We start from the raw sequence: 26,027 nt of genomic DNA, 5'->3' as shown, positions 1-26,027 counted from the left end.
TTTGAGAAAATTGTCGGGGAAAACTTTGAGTAAACTACCCTTTGTGGATTTTTCAGGAACATTGAGTTATTCCATGTTATTTGATTACTAATGAAATATTTATTTATGAAATCACTTGAGTTGTTTTTTAAAACCAAAAGTAGCCGAAAAATACAAGAATAAACTACACCTAATAGAATTTTCCCAGGGAAATAATTTTTACCACAATATAGGATTGTTAAACAAATATTTATAAATTATCAACAAAATCGCCTGGGACATTTTTGTGAAAATCGTCGATAAACAACTCACCACAACAATAAACAGTCACTCGTATATTTCTTGAGGTCAAATGACTTATGCTATATTGCCAGGTTATTCATGAAATACTTATTTATGAAATACGAATAAAATAGCCTGAGCCGTTTTTGAGAAAAGCATCTATAAAGAGCTCAACCCCAAGAATAAACTACCACTCGCAGATTTTTCCCAGGGAAATGTCTTATACCACAATATAGGGTTCTTAATTAAATATTGACTTATGAAACAAAAAAAATGTTGGAGTCATTTTTGAGAAAATCGTGTTTTTCGATTTTTACTCTTCAGTAAACTACTCTAATTTGAAGAAAACTTAGCGAACGGACGGACGGATATATATCGAAAAATCACCGAACCTAGAAGCGTAATAGGTAAATTGCGGGGAAACTGGGAGGATGCTCATTAAAAGGAAAACTTCAAATTAAAAATGGAAAGTTGACATGAGATTTCATGTAAATTACAAGAGATTTCTTTTAAAGAAAAGAAGTTACTTTAGGTGTTTGTATAACGATAAAGGTCCTAACATTACAACCCACGAAGATTTGGAGGGATTTATAATGACATTTCATTAGCACTACGGTTCCAATCGCAAATTATTTTTGGTTTTCTAATGTGTGAAAGTTCCAATGGCTGACGACGCTCATTGATCGACTGGTTGGAATTAAGTCTCCCTTTCTAGCACCTAGGCTATATGACAAGGGACACACTAATGTAATATCTAAAATACGTTGCTCGGGTTTGTATTTGAAGCAACTACCACCTCTAAAACTTAAACCAATGATGCGAACTTGTAGGATAAATCCATATTGTAGGATTTTGTAACATTTGCTTTTAGAAAAGGGATAAAGGAAGTTTTCGTCGAAATTGGCAGCGTAGGTTTATGTGGGATTTTTACAGCTTATCGACGCCAACAATTATTTTATGGACCGACAAGAGTCTAGCAAATCTTCAATTTGAAATCAGGTTAATTGTAATTTTATGCTACAAGATAACACATGCTAGAGGGAAACACTGTTGCCACACTTGGTACAATTGTACCAAATTCAGCCCTTTTTGTCATTCATCGGCCCGTTGGTACCACCCTGGCATTTTCAGCCCCTTTTGTGGAAAAGTTGGTACACTTCTGCCCAATTCAGCACTAACAAATATAAATACACATTTTCAAAAGTATCAGTAAGACTTTTCCTACATCTTACGTTACTCATACTGTGTGTTGGACTCTTTAAAAAATGATGTTGAACATTTATTCTGTGACGTTGCATCGCATAACGCCATGAACTTTGTGTGCGAAATTCGTAATTCGAACTATACCGGGAAATAAGTTATGCTAGATGGGCGCATACTGATAATTTATATTTTATTATAACGTACTGTTTACACGCGAACTCGGAGATGATTGATTTGTTCCTCGTTTTATATATTTTTTTCATATATAGTCATAGTACCCTTTATGTTCATTGGTCATTTTGAAATAGAGGCGGATTTGACTTCCTTACAATACATACTGAAGATGATAACTGTTTTCCCTTTTAATTTGCGGCTTCTGTTATACTTCCTACGTATGAGAAAAGCTTCATATACTTCCATGGTTGTTCGGGATCCTCCTATTTGGATGTTTTTATTAAAGTAATTTTTAAAAAGAGCACTTTATTTATTTCGACTCATGGAAGAGGGGGAGAGTGTTCTAGAACTTGACTCTTTTAGAGCCATGTATTACAATTGATTCAGCCCTTTTTGTTTCAATTTGGTACTATTTTTCAGCCCACTCCAGGGCTAGGACTGTGACAACACTGGAGGGAAATCTCTTTTAAAAAACTGCTGTCGGCCGCCAACAAACGTAAATTGTGCTCTGATACTGCGAAATGAAGATGTTTTTTTTATTTTTCCTATTTCCTTTTCTTGTTATTTTTATATTAATTTTTGTTGTTACATCCAGTACAAGATGATGGCACAAAGGAGTGGCAGAAATAATAAGTTTTGAAAACTATATGTTTCTGTCAACATACTAAATTGCTTGCGGATAATTAATTATATATCGCAGAAAATAACATTCAGTACTACTGTTTTTCTTATTTTGCAAGTTTCGTAAATTTATAATTAGCATAACATGGGAAATTCAAGAGCAAAATGGGAATTTCTACACCACGAGATGGGATTTTATAACGTTTGAAGTTAGCATAACTGATTTGGAACCATAATCATGATCTGTCGCGAAGGACATACAATGGCGGTAATAATGTGGATTGATTGATAATGTGTGCGGGACTACGTATACCAAAAGTGCATTCGCGGTGTCATTGTTAAGTCCCGTACTCCGAGGTCATATATTCAAGGAATTTTCAAATGAAAAGGCACGAAACGTCGTAGAAACCAAACGTCGTATGTTGAAATAGGAATATATCGCTTTGAAATAAAGTACTGCGACAACTAAGGAGAGAATGTAGTGTCCGAGCTGGTTGTGCCCGTGTGTGCCTGCCTTTCACACGATGAAGGAGAGAATCAAGCAATTATGTGTTCCGTTCAAGTCGAATTGACTCGGCAGTGTGTGTGAGGAAATAATAGCGTTCACAATGAAACATTCGACGATTGAGGAGCAGCGAGGTATTATCCGATTTCTGACTGGGGAAAGGGTTTAATCGGTCGATATTCATCGCCGGATGGTGACTGTATATGGGAGAGACTGTGTATTCAACAAGTAAGTGAGAAAGTGGAGTGATTCTGCTCCACGATTACGATTGTCCACACGTCTCGCAGGTCACACGAAGTGTACTGAATAAGTTGAAGTGGGAGCAGCTTGAGCATCCGCCCTACAGTTTGGACATATCTCACTGCGACTTCCATCTGTTTGGTCCGCTAAAAAGACATCTCAAATGCAAGTGCTTGAACTGAGACGAGAACTGAAAGAAACAGTGAAAGACTGGCTGCTATCACACCCACTGGATAGCATAATACAGTGGGATAGTTGTGCTCAGGCGTCTGGTAATTACTTTCGAACAAAGACTTCGATTATATCTACAGTGTCATCTTTCACCTTTCCATTTGAACACTCCTCGTATATCTGACTTAAATATAATAAAATCAATACATTCTATGTATCGGATCTAGTTAGAGAGAACGATGAGAAGCGAAACTTGGCTGCCATAATGGTTTTCTGTTTTTGATAACAACTGCTTCTTAACTGTTATATAATGATCCAACTTTTCTAATCACCAACTTTTTAATTCGATACATTTGTGTTCTTCTATCTCAAGCATGCATACTATTAATTAAACCCACAGTGCTAATAATATTATCAAGCAAACAGGTGGTAGAAACGATGCTCCAGACCCCTGGAGGAAGGGTGAACCTCGAAACTGTTTTGCACAGGGCTTGGGTGTTATTCCAGTGATGGGAAAACATATTTAGGAAGGGGCCAAAAGAAAAAAGAAAAACACTTTGGCGGGCTAATATTCAAAGAAAAAGAACAATTAGGTGGCCTACACATTTTCTTAAAAAAAAATTCTTGTAATACTAAGCCCATGATTGAAAGACTATAAAGTGGAAGTGATAAATAAAATTTGTACAGCATTTCTAGAAGTTTCTCACAATATTGATTAAAGTGGGATTCACGGATTTTTAGAAGTGAAGATCAGGACTCATACTGCGGACCTTGTGGTGGACACCCACAGTGCTCTTGGGTTTTCTCGGGGTTCTCCCGTTTCCTCCCACTTTCTTCATTCCACCATTGCACTCATCTCACATCATCACCGTCTCCTTTAGCCTAACCGGCATAACCGTGGGACGTAAAACAAAGATTTCATTTCATTTTTCATATTGCGGACCTGGTAGAATGTTTCAGCCGGTGGCATCTGGCCCGTGGGCCGTAGTTTGCTCACCACTGTTCTAGTCTACAGATGGATAAGACAAAACCGGTTCCGTCACCACTCTGCCAAGTTGCTGCATAATTAATATCAGTGCCAGACCTTAGTATTGTGACGGTAACGGTGGAGGGTATTAGTGGTTAAAATATGAAACAAAATTTTAATAACCTCCCGTTATCCGGAATCCCGGTAGCAGGAGCGCACGCTCCGAAAACAGTGTATCAAGAAATAGTGAACTCAAATAAGAATACTAATATTAATACTACAACACTCTTGGGTCGTAATCAACAACTTACCATTCGAGCCTTCAATACAAATATCCACAATGTTGTAATTCACGAAGTTGTCAGACGTAGCGTGGACGTAGAGAGATGATGCAATCTAGACTCAGAATTCTCAGAATACAATTGCGTAAATTTGTTATTAAAAACCATATGTGTTTATTTACTATATTTGTTTCTATAATACCACATTCTATCACAAAAAAGTATTCATATACACAACAAATAATGCTCACCACAAACGAACAATCTTTTAACGTAAATAGTAGCTACAATAATGACTCGGTAACGTCACTCACTTTAATTATTGATACCGTTCAAAATAACACTGAGATTGACGAGTAATTAAAAGAAACATGATATTTAGAACAATGAAACACACAAAATACTATATACAACAAAAATAATAATAATACATGCAATAAGATTTCTCTACTATATAGTCTTTTCAGAATAGATGACAGTCCAGACGACAGTAGCAAATTATATTATTTCAAATATCTAGAAAGAAGTTTGATCTCTTATTTATATTTGTATTTATTATTCATTTATTATTTTTAATTATTTCCTTTTTACGGATGCACTGAACTATTATATTATACCTGCCACTTGATATAATTGTTTCTATCTTCCGTTCTGTCTGCCCGAACAGATGATTTACTAGTGAAATACTAATTTGAATGCAAAGTGACTAACTAACTGACACTTGATAGTCGCGACTGGCGAACTTTTATTTAAATTGAATTCAACTTATTACTGATATTTCAAACATTCTTCACAAATAAATATGTTAGCTAGCACAGTTTTCTGAAAGAATAGTTACGTAACAATGTTATATTACTACTGTGGTTGTTAGATATTTTTATGGCTATAATTTGAAGTAATATTCCGCTATTATATAGGTCTATATCAAATATAGATTGATTTTCTTTCAAGCGCTTTTAGTGTATATATGTTTCAAACTTGAGCTTAAGGTTGAAAGAATTCAATACAAAGTAATGCGTTCGTATTGTGCGCTCATTATATACATGACGTTCTATATTTACTGATCCTCTAGAGTGTATACAAATTATTAACTTCTACTAATATTGACTGGTGCAAGAAACTTTATATTTACTTTTTGTAGCACTGATATGCAGTATCCAATAAAATAGATTAGGTTATGAGTGAAGTATTTGAAATAAGTATTATTATATTGGCTTACATAAATAATGTATCAATATTGTAGGTTTACCTTTTATATGCGCATATGTTTTTACGGTAATATCAAAAGAATTTTATAAGGTTACGAGTGCAAAGCATGCTTTAATGTGTCGTATACCGTATACACATATCACTTGTTTTAATTCTTTTCGTTGACATTAGTACGTGACATGCGATGTTTACTTGCAGTGGCTGGCTTCTTCACGAATATGGCTTATTTGTTAGTTTCTTACCTTGACTGATAGGTTAACAGAAAACAAGTCCTTAAACAATTCTTGTTCTATTAATTCACTTACAAATAATTCTTCATAGTTGCATTTTTATCTTATTCTTTTCTTTATGCTTTCCCACTTGTTCTTATTACACTGCATTTCTCTTCTTCTGTCTACCTGCAACCTGCTCCTCCTGCTCTCGATTCAACCTGCTGCTCCCTGATCATGTGTTGACAATGTTGCCAGTCAAGTTTAGACAGCTAAGGTAGAGTTCAGAAGGTTACTGAGCGGAGTGCTCAGTCACACCGCTTGAAGTGAGCGAAACGCAAAACTACGAAAACAACACGTATACAAATGCTGATGGGGCAGCATGTCCTGTCACATATGGCGTCCGAATAGGTTGATCCCTGCGCCGTCACTAAGCATTCACAGAGTAACTTTCACTTAGTTCCACAGATACTTATAAGAACAAGATAATACAAAAACAAATGAAACCTGACACATACACTTATATACATATATACACAATATTTCGAACTATGTACAGCCTGCAATCTATTCGCAGTACTCATCAGGCAAGTCCTTCAAAAGTTGACTGGCACAATTCTCCTCTGCCTTCTTCTGCCATGTCCAATATTCTTCCTTAGTGGGCTTCCACAATTTACACTGATGTTCGGATCGGTGTCCTATAGATTTTCCATTGTTCGGATCAATCAGCTCCACAACCTTAAGACTTGGCTTACGAACACATAAGTATGGTCCTGAGTACAGGTCGAACATCTTTTTTATCTGCTGTGCTGCTGCATCACTGACGGGATGTGCCCTGAGGAATATAAGATCGCCTACATTAGCATGCCGATCCGATGTCATTTTGTCGTTGGTACGTTGATTCTTCTTCACCATCTGTGACTTCTTACTGTGTGCAATCATAAGAAGCCGATTGTCCCACGAATTCCCGTCTTCAGCAGTCTCCTCTTGGAACAGTCGTTTCATCACAGGCGTTACATCCTTCACGTTTAGATGTGCTTGGACTGGAGCAACGTTCAGATTCTCTACAATAGTATAATTCAGTAACATAACGATATTCCACAAGTGCTTACTCCAATCCGCATGTTGTCCAGCACAATACAACCTCCAAAACCTATTCATTTCTCTATGCATCCTCTCCACGGGATTTGCTTGAGGATGGTATGGTGTGATGTGATACACTTTAACTCCTTTACTAGCCATTGATCCTAGAAACTTACTAGATACAAAACATGGACCGTTGTCACATATAATGGCGTCTGGAATGCCTAAATGCATAAAATACAAATCCAGGCACCTCATAATTGCAGCAGTTGTAGCTCGTCTCATTGGGTACGCTACTAGATGCCTGGTAAACACATCCATGCACGTGCATACATATGCCATGTTTGACTTGCTGGTTGGAAGCTTCCCTACCACATCAACTGATAGTAATTCTCGGGCTCTCGAGACGGTGACTGACTGTAACTTCCTTGAGAGAGGATGAGGATCACCTTTGTGTCTCATACACAATACACAATTCCGGATGTATTGTCGCACGTCACTATACATGTCTTCCCAAACGAAATTTTCCAGAAGCATCGTGTGTGTCTTCGCATATCCAAAATGACCCCTGTCGTCATGGTAATATCTCAGTACTCTCTTCACTAAACTTTTGGGTACAACTATCCTCCATTTATCTTTCAAATGAAAATCACGTTTTAACAGCACACCTTGTTGGATCTTATAATACAGCCGTACTGATTTACCCCAACTTATTTCTGGCACATTGGTCTGATCTTGCTCCAGAGCCTCAATATACTTCATTAACTGTGGATCTTCACGCTGGTATTGTTTCCAATCCTCACTGGTCATATTTGCTAAATCTCCTGGAAGGACTTGGAAATTCAAAATTGTAACAATCCTAGGTGATTGGCATACGGTAATACGGGACAAAGTATCCGCTGCTACATTGGTTACTCCTGGTATGTATTGGATTTCCAACTCTACATCTTGCATTTCAATACACCACCGATACAGCCTGGTATTCCAATATTTTATGCTCTTAAAATGCACCAAAGCTTGATGGTCAGTTTGTACGATCACATGATGCCCTATCAATAGATTACGCCATTTTCTTATAGCTTTCACAACACCCAACATCTCTATCTCGGTAATGGTATAGCGAGATTCGCAAGGCTTAAGTATGTGTCCAGTGAAAGCAATAACTTGTTTTCCATCTTCATACTCTTGTGTCAAAATAGCAGCAGTCCCAATAGTTGAGCCGTCAACTATGATAATGAAGTCTTTTGACATATCTGGATGCACCAAAAGTATGTTTTTACAGATCTCATGTTTTATTTCCTCGAAACAATTCGTATGTTCAGGCAACCAGGTCCATTTCTTCCCTTGTTTAAGCAGCTGGTATAAAGGTGCTGACTTACGAGCAAAATCATGAATAAACTTGGAGCACCACTGAAAAAATCCTAAGGTCCTTTGCAATGACTTTATAGTTGTTGGCCTAGGCAATGATTTAACTATATCCACGTACTCTGGATTTTTCGCTATTCCTACCGGTGTTACCACAAAACCTAAGAAATTTGCCTCAGATACCATAAATGTGCATTTCTTTAAATTGACTGTCATATTTGCTTCCTCCAACTTATACAATACTTGATCTAACAACTCGATATGAGCTACTGGATCAGTCCCTGGAATTAAAATATCATCTATATACAGTAAGATCTTTTCAAGAATAGCAACTCCCAACACTCTCTGCAACGCTGCCATTAAACAAGCCCCACCATTCTTGTAACCAAAGGGTACTCTGCAATGACGATACATCTGGCCTTCAAAAGAGAATGCTACAAGATTCCTACAATCTTCAGTTAACTCGATCTGGCAGTAGGAATGCACCAGGTCGAGGGACGTTGCACAGGTCATCCCATTAAATCTTGCAAAGAGGTCATCGAGGCGTTCGACCTTCAGATTTGTTAAAGATACGAATTTATTAAGTTGGACCAAATCAAGACAGACTCTAACCTCATCCGAGTTCTTCTTTCTGACTATTACCAGGGGATGATGTTTTGACACTGCAGGCTCAATGATACCTTGATGCAACCATTTTTGGATCTGCTCCCTTGCCTTATCTCGATAACACAGTGGAATTGGGTAAGGTCGTTTCACAATTGGATCTTCAGTGGTAACCTGGATTGTATACTTAAACTTGTTACATTTTCCTGGGAAATGGGCGAAAACTTTTCTTCTCTTCATCAGCACATTGAACAACATTTCCTTGTGTTCCGGAGCAATAGGAGTTTTCTGTACCACTTCTCTCACATCTTCTAGGGTAGCGTACAGACTCTCTTCAGTTGCTTTTTCCCTGATTTCCACTCTCTTTGGACAGCAAGCCGAACATTGAATCTCCTGAACAAGCGGGTCATACAAAGATTCCACAAGAGCTTGATCCTGTATTTGTGCCAGCGTAATTCGTCTCAGGTTGCAATCATCTCTGCCTTGACCTAGCTTCATTATACGAATCTTCTTGTTGAATCAATACGCTGTTCCACTAATTTAAAACTTCTTTCAGATCTTCATAATCGCATCCACATGCCTGTGAGCCGCATACTTCCTCTGGACGGCATTCGCATTCACTCCATTCTTCTATGACGTTTACAGGGAGATGGTAATCCACACTCAATTCATTAATCATATTATTACACGTATTTTCTTCCTCTTTCGCTTGAACCATGGGTACTACGACCTCTTGTTCCCCAGTTTGAATGGTTACCATGCCATTTCCAAAATTCATTCTGACTTGAAACTTGCTCATGTAATCACGACCCAATAGAAGATCTTGGTTGAGCCCGTCGACCACAAAAGCTCGAACATCCGTCTGTATTCCCTTAATTGTCACGGGAAGATATACTTCTCCTTTCACCATTTTCTTCCTGGTTCCACTATAATCGACAAGAACTACGTGGGGTGCTGGTTTCAATTTCGGATGTGATATAATCTTCGTAACCCTTCTCCACAAATCTAGACTACACAACGTCACCTCCGCACCGCTATCAACAAGTGCTTGCACAACTTCATCCAACACACTTACTCGTATGATACCAGACCATTCTTTTATTCGTTCAAAGTCAGTCTTCACGTCATCAATATTCTCACAATCTGTGTTATACTCCCACTCTTGTCCAGCTATACATTGAAATTTAACTCGAAAAATATTTACCGCTTTCCTACACTCATACTCACGTACACATAAAGGACTATATACATCACTATACACTTCCTCAGGTATATCCTCACTTACACTTTTCTCATGGGTCTTCTCACAACACAAATCGTACCTACCTCCGACCCGCGAGGTGGATACTTCATTTAGTTTTTTGAATCTGGACTTCCCCGAGGATCCCAACGGTGCTGAATATCCTCTTGGGAGGATCTCGGGTCATCTCTTTCATATTCTTCGTGTGTGGACCACTTCCTTTCTGGCCGTCTTCTTCTTCTCCAAGAACGTGCACGACCACCTCGTCTGCCGCGTCGATAGTTCCCGCGTCCTCGTACACCATCTCGTCCTTCGTACGGTGATTCTTCTCTTGTGTTCGCAGGCTCTGTCTTGTTATCCTCCTGGTCCTTCGATATAGCTCCTACTTTAGCTTTACGAGTAATCACCTCTTCACCGTCCTCCCATCTTCTAGCGCAATCTCTTCCTGTCTTCCGTCTTGCTTCCCATGTGTCGTGAATCAGTTCAAGTCGTCGGACTGTTTCAAGAATTTCTGCTAACTCCTGGCCTCGTGTTGAAACCAACTGTCTCTGATACTGAACTGGTAGCAAAGTTATGATGGTGTTACAAATCTGGGCTTCACTGCTCTGTGAATCCAAGTCCCTAATCTGACAGAATCTATTCGTAACAAAACGTTCAACACTCCCGTCAACCTTAGGGTTGAATGGCACAGTCTTAAGGCGCGTTAGCTTAGCACATGTCACATCTTCTGAATGATAATGCCTTAAGAACATTTGCTTGAAGTCGGCATACGTGAGGAACTTATTCACATTTGAATAATACCATGACAGCACTGCATCTCTTAGTATGAACGGTAATACCTTAAGCGTCTGACTAGGTCGCACCCCCATTAGAGCACACTCTCGCTCAAATTGTGTGATAAATGCTTGAGCTGACAAATCACCTCTCTCTGGTGGATAGTGCGTGAACGATTTTATATCCGTTAATCGCAATTTCAATTCCTCTTCGTCTTCTTTCTTTTCCATTTCCTCCCTATAGTCCTGAGCTGCTTCCGAATAGGCTCCGCGACGGCTCGTTAGTCTTCTGGCGTTTTCATTCTCGTTACCGTTAGAAGGAAGCTGTCTTCTTTGTCGGTTCCTTCTTCTTTCCGTCTTCGGGGACCATCCATCTTCTTCTGAATACCCGCTCTCATCAGACGAACTGGTCTTGATCCGTCCCCTTCGTCTTCTCCGATAACTTGGGTGTACCTCAGGTTCCTTGCTCCGAGAAGCCGCCGTACTATTGAGGGCACTTCTTCCACAGTAGGTACCACTGGAATCATTTCTATTGCGCCTTCCATCTAAGCTTGGAGATTGAGCAGGATAGTATGGCCGCTTCACTTCTGTTTCCTCTTCTACGCCTGAACTATGTCTTCGCCATTCCTCCTCTATCCTTTGTTGAAGTGACGCGATTGCTACCTCCTGGCAAGCCAACTTTTCTTGTACTTTCCACAGTTCCGAAGTGTTTTGCCACATGACAGCCTTCGACTGACTCACTTCCGCGCGACACTCTTGCAGTTGATTATTTATCACCGTGTGGGCTCTAATTACTTTTGCAGAAACCTCTTCTATCACCTTTCTACATTCATCGGTCTTCTGTAGGACTTTCAACTCTTCTTTGGCCAAACGATCTTCTATCTGTGCGGTAGTCATCTGCAACACCTCATGCTTCACATCTGCAATCTCATCCTGCATCCTGTCCTGGCATTGTGCCATACCTGTAACACAGCTCTTCGATACCTGATCGATTCTTCTATTTACTTCTTCAAATTGCTGACTCACCTTTTTCTCTGTTAGCATTGCCACTTCCTCGAGTTTACAGACAGTATTCTTCAAATCTTTAATCTCCTGCTGAGTTCCATCCATCTTTCGTGACAATTCATTTACCTGTTGAGTTAACACGGCGCTCGTCCTGTCACACTTCTTGCTAACTTCTTCAATCTTGTTCTCCAATTGCTCTCTACTATCCCGTAAATCCTCCTGAATGACCTTCATCTCAATCTGAAAATCTTCCTTGATCTTCGATCTCAACTCGCATTGTCCCTTTTCATTATACTTCTCAAACATTCGGATAAGCATCTGCTCCATTGCATCCAAAGACAAACTTCGTTCTCCCATCTCCATCACCTTACGTGGTTTGCACTGTCCGCACTTCCATAATGCTTCAATAGGTGCATCATCCTCGAGTTCATTTTGAGCATTCCATTCTTCCTCCGTCATTTGACTACACACGCGGTGATACCAGCGATCACACAGACAACATTGTACATGATACTCATCTCTAGCTGAATCCTCACAACACACTACTTGATCTGAGTCTGACATGGCCGCACCACCAGATTCGCTTGCATTTGCACTGTCTCTTTGTCGATTACGCCGATTTCCACCCATGTTCACTTTTTTTTACGACGAAGTAAACTACACAACTAGCAGTCCACGAAAATCACACTCTTGATTGCAACTATTTTTCACAAGCGTCTAAGTCTCATAATCTAAAATGTGACGGTAACGGTGGAGGGTATTAGTGGTTAAAATATGAAACAAAATTTTAATAACCTCCCGTTATCCGGAATCCCGGTAGCAGGAGCGCACGCTCCGAAAACAGTGTATCAAGAAATAGTGAACTCAAATAAGAATACTAATATTAATACTACAACACTCTTGGGTCGTAATCAACAACTTACCATTCGAGCCTTCAATACAAATATCCACAATGTTGTAATTCACGAAGTTGTCAGACGTAGCGTGGACGTAGAGAGATGATGCAATCTAGACTCAGAATTCTCAGAATACAATTGCGTAAATTTGTTATTAAAAACCATATGTGTTTATTTACTATATTTGTTTCTATAATACCACATTCTATCACAAAAAAAGTATTCATATACACAACAAATAATGCTCACCACAAACGAACAATCTTTTAACGTAAATAGTAGCTACAATAATGACTCGGTAACGTCACTCACTTTAAATATTGATACCGTTCAACATAACACTGAGATTGACGAGTAATTAAAAGAAACATGATATTTAGAACAATGGGTGGTATCAATAAAACGGAGAAGTTACTCATTACGCCCAATTTTGAAGTAGTTACTCGCATTGGTATAAATAAAAAGAGAACTGAGCACTAGTCGTCTCGGCTGACCTCGGAGAAGCCCCGCCCTTTTGAAGTAACCACACCTCTATTCTCGAGCCGAGTAACTACTACGCGTTTGATATCAATAAAAATCAAAGACTCCTCTGTGATGCTAGTAACTTCTTCAAATTTGTGGAGCAAGCTAAATAGGTGACTCCGTGCGAAATATGGCAGAGTATGTGATTGTTTTACTACGTAGAAAAACTTATAAACTGCATAGAAATGTTGGAAATGGAGATTACAAAAAGCATTATAAGTTTATGAAAGAAAATGTACTGATTAGCACAACATTTTTAAAGGAGAATCAACCGAAATTCGGGGTGGTAGACTACGTAATGATGAAAAGATGCGGGTTTTCTTCAAGGCCCGGGCCCCCCAAAGCTCATGTGGGCCCCCTATTGTATTTATGAATATACAATATTTGGCATAATTAGAGTGCAATTTGTCTTAAAATCCTGATATATATACCTTCTGCATCTGAATGCCCCCCCCCCCCCAAATTTACAGAGAAATCGGTGCCCTTGGTTTTCTTGTGTTACGTGAGTGATCCGGGATTCCAGGTCGGAATGTCAGGGGATTCTGGTGTGGCTCAAAGTACTGTCTATGACTACCTGAAAATGGATTGTTTCCGGAAGTGTGCGTAATATACAAACAGCAAAGGCAGAGTGACAAGAACAATATACATTTCCGGGTGCTATCGGAGCACTTGACTATACACAAGTGGCATTAAAGAAACCTAGTATTTTGGAGAGTAATACGTTAGTAGGAAGAGCTATTTCGTGTCTAAGCGGTTAGCGTACATGCCTTTGGCATAGGAGACCCGCGTTCGATTCCCGGCAGGAGCTCATGTGGTTTGGATTCCATGTTAATCAGTGGGTTCTGTCTCATATAGGCACGCTACTGAAAAGGACGTTAAACTAATAATCAACTCAACTCAACGTTGATAGAAAGGGTGTATACATGAGAATGTATTTTGTTTATGTCAAGGCGAAAGGGGACACGTATGGTGTGGAAAAAGCAATCAGATGGACGTGATTTATGACGTGGGTGGCTGGACTTTTTTTAAAAAAAACAAAGGAGCAAAGTGTCTGATTTCGTTCTTAAAGCCAAACAATCTACAAAGACCTTGGACAACACGTGATATGCGCTTGTCGTGTTAATCTTGATATTGCTGGATTCCAATCAACATCCATCAGCTCAAATATGTTTATTCCCATGGTTTCAGTATTACTTTCTTCTTTCCCGTTTATTTTATTTATTTATTTATTGTTTTATTCTCGCTCGAATATTAAAGATTCTCTTTTGAATTTGTGTCTCAGTCGTAGATGTATTTGATATTTCGTTGCATTTCACTGTAATTACCTTCAAAGTTTCGGCTTTCCTTCGTTTACTTTCTGGTAGCTGTGACTTTGAAAGTACCACTGGAAACTCTTTTAGAATATCCACAAATGCACTTTGATTGAAGCTATCGTTGCTATTTGCCCGTTTCATGGCTTTTAAGATACTACGCCATAGATTAAAAACAACGAAATGACTGCGCGATGAATGGGAGAAATGAGTAATCACTTGTTTTATTGATACGACTCAGTGCTACGTGCAGAGGAAGCGCGAGTAAACGTTCATAAATCTGGAGCAGACTAGACCTGAGTAGTGGCTTGTTTTATTGATACGAAATTGAGGGAGGAGATTACTCCAGGTGTAGTTTCTCCGATTCTCGAGCAGGACTTCTCAGGAGTAGTTACTTATTTTTATTGATATCACCCAATGAAACACACAAAATACTATATACAACAAAAATAATAATAATACATGCAATAAGATTTCTCTACTATATAGTCTTTTCAGAATAGATGACAGTCCAGACGACAGTAGCAAATTATATTATTTCAAATATCTAGAAAGAAGTTTGATCTCTTATTTATATTTGCATTTATTATTCATTTATTATTTTTAATTATTTCCTTTTTACGGATGCACTGAACTATTATATTATACTTGCCACTTGATATAATTGTTTCTATCTTCCGTTCTGTCTTTGCCCGAACAGATGATTTACTAGTGAAATACTAATTTGAATGCAAAGTGACTAACTAACTGACACTTGATAGTCGCGACTGGCGAACTTTTATTTAAATTGAATTCAACTTATTACTGATATTTCAAACATTCTTCACAAATAAATATGTTAGCTAGCACAGTTTTCTGAAAGAATAGTTACGTAACAATGTTATATTACTACTGTGGTTGTTAGATATTTTTATGGCTATAATTTGAAGTAATATTCCGCTATTATATAGGTCTATATCAAATATAGATTGATTTTCTTTCAAGCGCTTTTAGTGTATATATGTTTCAAACTTGAGCTTAAGGTTGAAAGAATTCAATACAAAGTAATGCGTTCGTATTGTGCGCTCATTATATACATGACGTTCTATATTTACTGATCCTCTAGAGTGTATACAAATTATTAACTTCTACTAATATTGACTGGTGCAAGAAACTTTATATTTACTTTTTGTAGCACTGATATGCAGTATCCAATAAAATAGATTAGGTTATGAGTGAAGTATTTGAAATAAGTATTATTATATTGGCTTACATAAATAATGTATCAATATTGTAGGTTTACCTTTTATATGCGCATATGTTTTTACGGTAATATCAAAAGAATTTTATAAGGTTACGAGTGCAAAGCATGCTTTAATGTGTCGTATACCGTATACACATATCACTTGTTTTAATTCTTTTCGTTGACATTAGTACGTGACATGCGATGTTTACTTGCAGTGGCTGGCTTCTTCACGAATATGGCTTATTTGTTAGTTTCTTACCTTGACTGATAGGTTAACAGAAAACAAGTCCTTAAACAATTCTTGTTCTATTAATTCACTTACAAATAATTCTTCATAGTTGCATTTTTATCTTATTCTTTTCTTTATGCTTTCCCACTTGTTCTTATTACACTGCATTTCTCTTCTTCTGTCTACCTGCAACCTGCTCCTCCTGCTCTCGATTCAACCTGCTGCTCCCTGATCATGTGTTGACAATGTTGCCAGTCAAGTTTAGACAGCTAAGGTAGAGTTCAGAAGGTTACTGAGCGGAGTGCTCAGTCACACCGCTTGAAGTGAGCGAAACGCAAAACTACGAAAACAACACGTATACAAATGCTGATGGGGCAGCATGTCCTGTCACAGTATGCACTGGAAACTTTTATTTATTTTTGTAAGGTGTTGGCATATCTGCACTCCTATTCTTTGCTGTCTTGGGTTATAGAATGTTTTCTTTCTTTAACTGCAGTGACCAAACGACTTTGGCTCTACACCAATCACATAAATGTTTTGCTTTACCTCTAATACATCGAAATATTTCGGTATACTTTACGTGGAGCCGTCTTGCGAACGCACCCTTGACAAAACGTCAAACACCAAAAGTTCACCAACAATATTACCAAACTTTGAAGACGTGCTGATGATTTGGTTTCGCAAAAACACATCCTAAATAAATCTAAAGACATTGTATCCTCCTGAGATATTCTCCATACAATGCGGGAGACAACAGAGGCAAAATTTCATGCATAGGAGTTTAAACCGCCCCCCCTCACGTTCTATAGGAAGGAAAATCGGTATATATATGTGAGTTAGGCAATCTAGGCAGTGGTGAATGATATTACGAGGAGTGTTCGATAATTCCTGATATAGAAGATCTTCCATTTTCCCACATAGTCTCCTTTCACTATAATGCACTTCTCCCAACAATGTTTTAGAACATGAATACCAGTTTTTAAAAAATCCTTGACGGCTATACTGGAAGCCATTCTTCGACAGCCTGCTTAACATGCTCATTGTTGGCAAACTTTGTTCTTCGCGGGTGCTACTTAATCTTGGAAAACACGTGAAAGTCACTTGGGGCAAGATCTGGAGAGTGGGGAGGGTGCTCAAGTATTTCATACCTGACATCGGCAATAGCGGTGGAGGAAAGGTGACTTTTGTGAGTAGAAGCATTGTACTGCAGCAGCAGCACTTTCATGTGTAGCTGCGTTTCCCCTTGATTGCCTGCCTTACTTTTGGAATCAGTTGGGAATAGTAGTCACTTGTAATTGTCGTTGGGCCCTGAAGATAATCAATGAAAAGCATGCCCTTACTATATTCCCTCCCAGAAAAACTGTTTGCCATAATCTTGCCATCTGATTGCATTATCTTGATTTTCTTGAGAGGTGGACATCATGATGCCGCCACTGCATGCTATGTTGATTGGACTCTGGACCGCAATGATATATCCAGGTTCCACACAATCATAAGAATACGTAGCCAAATCAATTTCACTCTCTCCACTGTTCGGATTTTTGCGCACTCGTGCTATGTGAAAGGAATTTTAAAGGTTACAAGAGAAGAAGAGTCTTTGTTTTAATAGAACGTCACTTCAGTTTCCGTATTTCAAGATATTTCATTAAGAGTCTGGTTTAAGATAGATTGACAGAGAAAAGATTGAAATATTTTCATTTTTCTAATGCTTTTCCGTCGTACGTAAGGTGTTAGTCAGGGCTGGATTAACTTATCTGGAGGACCGTGGCTAGAAAAAAATATGTGGCCCTTGCTGACCTCACCTAATAAATTTCTGTCAAAGTACAGTAGGAAAGTTAAGATAATGTGTTTAATATTTTTGGTCATTTTATTTTATGATGATGATTATATCGTCATGATTCTTTTTAGAAAGTCAGTTGAGATTTTGATCAGATTGGAGAACCCTATTCACCTGGAGGCCCGGGCTATAGCCTCCCTAAGTCCCTCCCTTCATCCGGCCCTGATGTTAGTGCATGTACTTTCGTGTGCATTGCTTAAGCTGCTATCCCGATACTAGTACGTTCTCTGGTTTAAAATTACTCATACTGTGATTTTGTTTTTACTGATGCGGTAGTGGGAAGTCTGCATTTGATGTTTTGATTGGAATATAGGATATAAATACACTTACCAACTGGTCAATATTTCGTCTCATTTCATTCTTCCTTCTACGATTTTGTAAGATTATTACATCGAAATTGTCGAACAGTGGACATTCTTTCACAAAATAGCTGACTTTTTATTAAAAAGCTGGACTTTTTACATGTAAATTTGAAAACATTTTACCTTATAATTGTGTAGATGATGTTGAGTCTGCATTGGTTCTTGAATCAGAATTGTAGTCGCCCCGGCCAGCATTTTTTGACCTAAGTAATGCATGATGTTGTTGCAACAAGTATTTGTAAAATTCTTCATAATTCACGTTCATGAAACTACGTACATTTTAGTACAATGATCGATCTCAAAACCGACTCTATTAACGAGTTTTTTTTTTTTTTTTTTTTTTTTTTTTTACATTAAGCATTGACTAGAGAAAACACTCTTTACTCGCTGCATTACCGTACTGCTAAAATCGCAAAATAAAGTTGATAGCTGGAAATTTCAATGCTATTGTTACTTATGAAAAATACCTATCACTACTGTTCAGCAACAGTTAAATTTTCATTCTAGACTAAGAACTCATATAAGATAAGAGACACATAATGAGTTATTAGGCCTAAGCTATATGCTATATGCCTATGCTTATATAACTACTTACATAACTTTCGTCATTTATAGTTTCGTCTTTCATTGATTATTTTCTGAAAGATCAAAGGGAGTTACAGAGTACAAATTCAACCAAACTCATTGATCTGAATCAAACTTGGCAAGGTGTAAATCTTGACGTTGTACTCATTTGAAATAAATATGATGTGCAGGCTTTTAGTTCCCGAGTTAACTGAGATCAAATTTAAAGTTTGGACTTCGACACATTTTAGAGAATCAATTTTAATAAAGAGTTGGTTAAAAACTAATGAAGGACATTTTCCTAACGTAATTGAGAAACATACTAATTTTTCAAGCAAAATATTGAACAAATACAAATATGATAAAATGTCAGACTATTCAAAAATAATTGAAATTATGTCTCGACATTGAAAAATCGCAAAATGTCGGACATGCTCGGCAAACGCCGAAAGGATGGCAACCCTAATTTCACTGAAATTACCTGTGAAGAAATATAAATGTTCTATTTCGGTATCTTACCAATACTTTTCACTTACTAATATTGATATGACTCAAATGCCGAAAAGTGATGGGGAACTACTTGTTTACTAACACGCTGAATCACAAGAACTATATCTCCCAATTTAGATTCAATTCCAGATCTCGGATACAAATTCAAAAAACGATTTAGACTGTGATTCTGATCCAACCACTTCCACCTCACAAGTTGGCAATTTTGTTATATAGTAGGCATACGCACGTTCGGCGCAAGACGCGGATTTGATTGCAGGCGGGAGTTAATGTGGTCCGATAGCCACGTTAATCAGTAGGTCCACGTCTCATATAGCCTATCTGGTGAAAGAGACACTCAACTGAAAACAACATCATTCCGAGTGGGAACTGAAGGGGTTAGGACATACCGGTAACGATAAGGCGGAAGTTCGTGTCAAATGATTCACTGCTCAAAAGGCATGCTAAAATCCGAACCAACCAAACAATCAAGCTGCAGAGGCACATAAGATGTCCATGTACGTTCCGTTCCGCGCGACAAAAGATTACGTTAAACAACTTATTTTTTCTATAGCACGGGAGCGATAGTGAATATTGAGAAAAGCGTTATCTTATCAAACATTATATAAAATGCATGTTTTAGATAAATGTTAATCTAAAAAGTTAATTTCAGAGACAGATTAAACATTTATGGATAGGATGTTTATCTCACAAGGAGACTTACGAAAGTGAAACTCACCGATTTGAATGAAACTTTGTAGACTTCTAAAACATCGAAAAATAATCGATACGTATTTTTTCTTTCGGCATTGGTGCGGGTTTAAGAGTGGAAACAAACTTTGAACGTTAGAGGTGATCTTGAAGCATAGACAGAAAACAATTATTTAATGTAGAAAGAAAACATACTGCCAGGGGGGGGGTTAGAACAGCTGATTCAGAATCTCACGTCAAAATTAGAAAATGCAAAATTGTGGATCCAATATGGTGATTAGAATTACAAAAGTCTTCGGGTTTGAAACAGGGGCGTCATTTAGGAGGGGCAGGAGGGGGCATTTGCCCCCCCAAGAGTTTGAGGAACACATATACTTTAATCAATTGTATACTAATATACTAGTAGAAAACATGAAAGTCTTATGTCGGTGATGCTCTTGCCCCCGCAAGCGAAATCTGAAATGACGCCCCTGGTTTGAAATGGTCTGCAGTTAGCCAAGAACAATTATCCACTATCGCAGGCAGGGGTTACTGCGAGGAGGTTGCAGAACGATTTGAAACACCTTTCTCTACTTATTTTAACGAGATGCTTGATTAAAGTGTATTTTTATACCTCTCATATTCGGGGCGCTTGTTTATAGTGAGTGTCCTCGCTTGTCAACATGTCCGAGTTTCATATATCCTCAGTTGTTATAAATTTATTGAAACACGTTTTACAGTAATGATATTCCGTGAAAAGATGTGTGATGCATAAACATAGTTTACACAACGCACATCTTACTACAGGAATAACTGCGCACAAATTGCAAAATGATGCACAATCTTTGAAATAAAATGTTATGTGATTGTCAAACGTAGGAGTTTTTTTTATTACAAATAACCGCTTTCATATCACAGATACCTAATAATATTTGCAAATGTGGGAGAAAAAACCTATTTATGAATCAAAGATTGGATCTTAATTATATTACTACGGAGATGTTAATTTGTTCCATTTCCATTTCCATTTGCACTAAAAAGTAAGGTAATTGTTTAGTATTGGGGGACCAAAACTAGCAAAAAGTAGGATGATTTACGGAAGAAATGAGTTGATAGTGATGTTCAAGTAGTCAAGAAAGTATCGAACACATTTTTTTTAGGACACTAGGGGATTTATACAAAACGGAAAGTTAAGTGGAAGTGATTTATGTGAGAAAAGAAAATGAATTGTTGGTAACGAAGATAGAAAACAACGTGCCATGCGGGGTCTCTAACCCGCCTTCATTTGCTAACGCTCGCTCTGCAATGCTGTCTGAATTTAATGTTGGTAACGTAATTTAACGTATGAAACCATAAAACAACCGCATCGGAATAGAATACCGCAAAAAAGTAGGTGCAAAAGCTGGACTCCAATGCTAAAGAACAGCCAAAATTAGCAAAGTACTAATTTGCAAATGATGAAAATGAACCATTTTGTAAAGTAATTTAGAATTATGTAGAAATAGAGATGAAGTGCTATTAATAAATCCTGAACTACCATTGATAATAGACGTCGGTCTGTCTCCTCTCTCTGACTCGAATTTCTGAAGACGTACTCGGACTTCTTTTACATGTAAAAAAAACGTATAGAATTTCGAGAAATAGGTAGAATGAAAGGTCCTGTATGGCAATGTTACGTGCTAAAATTTAAAGATAAGTAAGTATCTTGCAAATTTTGTAAACATAAATAATATGCGCAAATGTTGATAAATTGGTGAGAGAAGTATCTTCTAGCATTTACCTAATCTAATTGTATTATAACATTTACCGTATAAATTTAATATATTTATAATATCAGTAATAGAGTCAAGTTGAGCAAATCCACTTACATATAAATTTAAACTGTTACTAAGTTTTATATAATTTTTCACACATATTTTTAATTGATAGAACATATTGTAAATAAATATATATTTATGCGTACTCTCTAAATATAATAAAGTTTTAATAAAGTAACATAGTACCGTTCAGAATGTACATTTTAAAGAATTCTCTGTGGACAACAGTAATAATATGCTGTGATATAAAAATTAATTCAACTTTGAAATCATAATATAGTAATAGAATGCAATTTTCTTTCTGATTGTATATAAATTCCCGGATAAATTCCCATTTTGGGAATCTTCCCGAAAAATTTCTTCCCGTGAATTTACCCATCACAAGAGGTGCTCATATTTTGATGTAAAATTTCGGCGAGGTGTTTCGTTTGGACGTCATTCTCTACGGCGAATTAATGGACATAACACTAACTTAAGAAAGTAGGGAGTAAAATAAAATGAGGACTCCGAGAACCTGTAAGTTTTGATTTTTTAAAAATTAAGCCTCCTTTCTCAAACTAATAGGAAGAAAGAAAGACAAATATTCTTTCGCATTCATGTTTTGTAGGGCAGCCATATTTCTGTGTAACATGTAAGTAATTGGATATGAGAGGCAGGTTTCTCCAAAACTTCTTCTTTTGGTTTCCAGTAAATATCAAGATGTAATTAAAATTTTGATTTAAGAGTCATTTATTCTGTTATTTTTCTTCCTCATTATTTATTTCGTTATAATTCGTTCATATTCGATGAATTAAAAGTAATGAAATTGATGATTATTTAAGTGTGTTAAGGCTTAGAGAATAAAAAGGTGTTTATATTCTGTAAATAGATACTAAAATTATTTTTGGTATAAAGGAGACGAAGATAAGATTATTATTTCGTGATCTCGTTCTTAAAAGTTTGATTTTTGCTAGTAATAATAGCTATACTCTTTGTCACAAAACATGTTCTACGTCTTAATAATGGCAACACTTCGGTATGTTAATTGTAATATTAGATTTGTTGGACTAATGAGATGGCGCAATGGCGTATATCAAAAATAGTTAATTCTGGTAGTGTAATTATGAAATTTTAAATATCAGGATAGGTAGTTACAAATGCAAAGTTAGGATTTTTTTTAAATTCATGTTGTATCTAGTTCGTTACCGGTAGAAATATTGAAATTCTGATTAATCATGGCATAATATTGTTATTTCGGTGCACGTAGAATTTTTGTCTGTTTACATGTTTAATTCAGAATACGGAATAAGTGAAAAGAGAGGAAGTTTAAATTATGTGGTTTAATATATTCACTAATTATTTTGAGATACGTGGTTTTCTACAGAAGTTGTTAAAAACAAAATCTTGGGTTGTTTATATTTGAGGGTCTTACTCACTACAGCTTACTGCTCAAAATAGTTGATCACACATACGTATTTGTTTTTTCTTTAAATTAAATTCTTTTTTTCTTTTTCAAACCAACATCCTTGTCTATTTCTTCTGGCTTTTGTATTATATGTCTGTCAATGTGAAATAATTCTTTTCGTGTGTTAACTGCCAATTTTATCAGTGTACTGTTATATGTTCGGGGATCGATTGCCTATCCTTGAGCATAGGGAACCCAATTTAATTAGACTTACCGTCTGATGTCAAAAGCATTTAAAGAAGGACAAATGTGTTGTCACTTATGCTGTTCCATGTGATTTATTTTAATGTTGCTTTAGTTTACGTAATTTCGAAGGAAAAAAATTGTTTTCGTTTATTTTAAATATATCTTGCTAGAGTGTATTACAGAATTGAATACGAGACGATTGATTACCTCTGATTGGACGTTTGTGAATATAATATCTGTGTCAAAATTCATTCTCGGATAGGAAATCATCAAAACTTATCAATTTTTGGTCAAGTTTTCGATTCTTCAACCTTATGTTTCTGAATTCTTTCCAAATTTTTCCCAATAACTATGTGTTTACATTTAACTTTAATTTGTCCTTAAGCTATGTAACAGTTATTTCGATTTGATTAGTGATTAGAAATATGCAAAATTTTGAAAATGAAGGAAAGGTGTTATCGACGTTTTCGGTTGTTTCGTTTATTTATTTTTTTCGTTTATTTTTTGTAATCCTTCATTAATGATACTGATTTATTGAATTTTCGTAGTAGTTAGAAATTTTGAAACGCCAAAGGACCACTGGTCAAAATGCCGAGACTAGTTTTTTTTTTTATTTTACGTTTTATGATTGGCGTAAGGCCTTCTTTGAATGGGGTTAAGTAAAAGTTTCGAGATTGAATTCAGTTTTGGGAAGTATAAGTAATGTAGAAACACGATTTTCTTTTTATTTTTACCCGGGGATATAATTGTAATGAAATAATGTATCGTAGTTAATTATATAGTGATCAGGAAATGTAGCTCTTTTCTTCGTTGATTGAATAAGTTACGTAGCGACGCGTCAATTGTGAAAAATAGCCAATGAATGGTAAATATGAAAATATTATGATTAAATGAGTACTCGTAGTAAAAGTTTGTAACGTAGCTGAGAAAAAAAAACAACAATCCCCGCCGCTGTCTCTATCGTCTTAGTCATTGCGTTCGGTTTTAAAGTATTAATTTTGTGAATGCCCTAACTATAATCGTAACATTATTGAAGTCAATATGAATTCAGTACCTTAATTGGAATAAGAAGCCATTAAAATAAAATCTCTACGATATTAGGAACTGTATGTGATGATCATGCGTACGTGTTGGTTGGACAACTAAGTGGTTCTCAATCTGGTCCTGGAGTTCCTCTGTCTGCCGTCTGAAATTTAAAAATAAAAGAACAAGTTTCTTTTCCTCAATGTGTATAAAAGTATTGGACTTAACTGATAATTGGACATCCACATTTACAACGTTGATTATTATTTCTATTCTTTCCTTTGGAATCATCTATAATTCTGGAAAATTTTTTACCAATCTAAATTCTGGAAAAGTTTGAAAGTTTAACCGAAGCAATAATCTTTTCGTTACATTTGGTTGGATTATTGGATGAAGTATTAGTGACAGTTTAAACAGCATATTGTCATGTTTAATTGGATTTTCGATCTTGGCACTAGAAATTGAGACAAATGTGTCCTGATTTGAGTTTTCTTTGTTTTTGGACAATGCTATGGAATTTAGTTGCATTTTAGATAGTTGATAAACTCTCGGCTTACAGTATTTAGAAATTAATATAGAAGTATTTGGCTTCCTGTGTATGTCTGTTGGACAAATATTAAGTTTAATTGGTGACTGAATTAATTTATCAAAGTTAACTGTGAGGACTAAATTGATGGTCAAGAATAATTACTAAATTATATATTCTTTTCCTTTCAACATTATAAATTTAAAGTTTTTCCTGTTCGGGTAAATGTTGATATAACGATGAACGAGATCTTATGTCTAACTATCGACGAGAATGCTGTTTTGAACCTCGAAGACTGATTTGAAGTATTTAAAATAAAAGAGAGGAAAAAAAAAGAAAAATCTATTGAATTATTTTGCAGCAACGCAATGTGAATGGGTTGTACATTGACTCCTTTGTGCCAATCATTAGTACTTTCTCACCGGTGAGGGTAGGTCATTTCGGGCGCAATATTTTTTTTTCATTTGCTTAGTTCAAACAATATTTTTTGTTTGATGAATGTGTGATCCTCCTCTTTAAAAATGTTTATTTTTTAACTATTTTTTTTCTAATTTGAATTCCCATAATGGATGGTCTTCTTAATTAATATATGCATATATTTATTTTATTTATTGGATGATTATTGCGATTATTTCGTTTACTTAACATTAATTTATTTTATTTTATTGTTATTATATTTTTGTTGTTTTGTTATCCCCTTTTGGGAAATAAACCTTTAAATAAACTCAGTGGTTTACATATTTATCAATTATTATTTTTCTTAAGTCTCAGCATCTGATTTACGGTAGGTTTATGTAAAATATAATTTATTTAAGATATTGTTAATGTGTGATTAAAACTAGATATATATAAGTGATATGGATTTTTTAAATTAAATGATTATTTTAAATCGAAAGGGGTTCCGGTACTGTTCAGGCAGGGATCTGCACTACTTGGCAAATGGATTTGTATGGTCATGGTAATGAGAATCGAATTAAAAATTAATTTTCTTATACTC

At 36.5% G+C, this 26,027-nt stretch overlaps 1 protein-coding gene across 1 annotated transcript in view; it reads right to left on the bottom strand.

Annotated features, from left to right (window-relative positions):
* Positions 1–10,243: 10,243 nt before the first annotated feature.
* LOC145673539 (uncharacterized) overlaps positions 10,244–26,027 on the bottom strand; it is a 354,006-nt gene continuing 338,222 nt past the window's right edge. The window contains exon 2 of the mRNA XM_081743337.1: positions 10,244–24,667. Within this exon, the coding sequence (XP_081599463.1) occupies positions 10,246–12,540 (2,295 nt within the window). The 5' untranslated portion in view covers positions 12,541–24,667 and the 3' untranslated portion in view covers positions 10,244–10,245. The remainder of the gene's footprint in view (positions 24,668–26,027) is intronic.

This window comes from Thermobia domestica, chromosome 16, assembly GCF_964235325.1.
Source record: "Thermobia domestica chromosome 16, izTheDome1.hap1.1, whole genome shotgun sequence".
NCBI lineage: Eukaryota > Metazoa > Arthropoda > Insecta > Zygentoma > Lepismatidae > Thermobia > Thermobia domestica.
This window is presented reverse-complemented; position numbering and strand designations above follow the sequence as displayed.